This window comes from Austrofundulus limnaeus, unplaced genomic scaffold (genome assembly GCF_001266775.1).
Source record: "Austrofundulus limnaeus strain Quisiro unplaced genomic scaffold, Austrofundulus_limnaeus-1.0 Scaffold671, whole genome shotgun sequence".
Lineage (NCBI taxonomy): Eukaryota > Metazoa > Chordata > Actinopteri > Cyprinodontiformes > Rivulidae > Austrofundulus > Austrofundulus limnaeus.
The window spans coordinates 137,923-139,695 of NW_013953073.1; the positions used below are offsets into that span (position 1 = coordinate 137,923).

Consider the following 1,773-nt stretch of genomic DNA (forward strand, 5'->3'; position numbering starts at 1 on the left):
GTGTGTGTGTGTGTGTGTGTGTGTGTGTGTGTGTGTGTGTGTGTGTGTGTGTGTGTGTGTGTGTGTGGGGCTTATGTCATCATCAGTGAGGACCAAACATGGCGAGGTCAGTGTGACTCCGCCCCCTCAGGGAGGTTGTAGTCCTGTGGACAGATGAGCTGAGGGACAGAAGGAGTCATGTGGAGTCGAAGCTTCTGGCAGCAGCTCGTCCGCCGAGCATCCACTTCCTCTCAGGTCAGAGGGGGTCCGAGGGGTCTGACACGTCAGGGGCAGTGTGGACAACATGAAGACCAGAACCTGGAGGGTTCTAAAGGTTCTGTCTGTCTCCCTTCAGGCCGGCATCCTGTTTGACGTAGATGGCGTGCTCCTTCGTGGTGGTTCTGTGATTCCAGCTGCTCAGCGGGCTCTGAGGAAACTTGTGGACCAGAACCACAACTTCCTGTTTCCTGTCGTCTTTGTCACCAATGCAGGAAGCTGTCAGAGACAGCAGAAGGCCCAGCAGCTGTCTCACCTGCTGGATGTTCAGGTAGGATGGACACAGGTGGAGGACCCTCTCAGACGGGTTCTGTTTGGACTCTGTTTTGGTGGGTTTGACATGGTTTGGTTTTATGTTCTGGGATGTGATTGCAGATAACACCTGAGCAGGTGGTTCTGTCACACAGTCCTCTGCGCATGATGACAACTTTCCACGATAAGTGTGTGCTGGTGTCGGGGCAGGGACCAGTGAGCCACATCGCTCATGAGTATCCTTCACCTGGTACCTGCCGGGACCACCTGGTACCTGCCGGGTCCACCTGGTACCTGCCGGGTCCACCTGGTACCTTCTCATTCAACGAGTTTCATCATTTCAAACAGAAAGTGTAGAATTACCAAACGTGTCACTAACCTGTGGTAAAAGTTTGAACCTGTATTCACTGATGGCAGTAAGCTACACTGTAGCCACAGCTGCCCTGGGGCGCACTGACAGAGGTGGGGCTGCCATGCACCGACACCTCCGGACCCTCTGACCACCATCAGTAGGCAAGGTGGGTGAGTGTCCTGCCCAAGGACACAACGACTGAGACGGCTGGACGGGGGAATCGAACCGGCAACCCACCTGTTACAGGACAACTCCCCCCAACCACTTCCCCACAGCCACATCAATAACAAGCAGAAACACATGTTAATATACAATGTTGTGTTTGTGCACATTGTGTAATAATGTGCACAAACAGGTGTCATTGTGTAACAACATGCACAGTGTACATTGTGTAATAACATTTTTGTGTATGTAATTGTGTAATAACACACACAGTGTACATTATGTCATAACGTGCACAATATAGATTGTGTAATAACATTTTTATGGATGTTATTGTGTAATAACATGCACAGTGTACATTATGTAATAACATGCACAGTATAGATTGTGTAATAACGTGTTTGTGCTCATTGTTGTGTAATAACATGTTTGTGCTCATTGTTGTGTAATAACGTGTTTGTGCTCATTGTTGTGTAATAACATGTTTGTGCTCATTGTTGTGTAATAACATGTCTGTGCTCATTGTTGTGTAATAACATGTCTGTGCTCATTGTTGTGTAATAATGTGTTTGTGCTTGTTCTGTAATAACGTGTTTGTGCTCATTGTTGTGTAATAATATTTGTGCTCATTGTTGTGTAATAATGTGTTTGTGCTCGTTGTGTAATAACATGTTTGTGCTCATTGTTGTGTAATAACATGTTTGTGTTCATTGTTGTGTAATAACATGTTTGTGTTCATTGTTGTGTAATAA

The 1,773-nt window shown here is 46.8% G+C and overlaps 1 protein-coding gene across 1 annotated transcript in view; it reads left to right on the forward strand.

Moving 5' to 3' along the window:
- Positions 1 to 8: 8 nt before the first annotated feature.
- Positions 9 to 1,773, forward strand: part of LOC106531752 (cat eye syndrome critical region protein 5) — a 17,922-nt gene continuing 16,157 nt past the window's right edge. Inside the window, exons 1-3 of the mRNA XM_014027670.1 lie at positions 9 to 234; positions 335 to 526; positions 631 to 743. Of these exons, the coding sequence (XP_013883124.1) occupies positions 178 to 234; positions 335 to 526; positions 631 to 743 (362 nt within the window). The 5' untranslated portion in view covers positions 9 to 177. The remainder of the gene's footprint in view (positions 235 to 334; positions 527 to 630; positions 744 to 1,773) is intronic.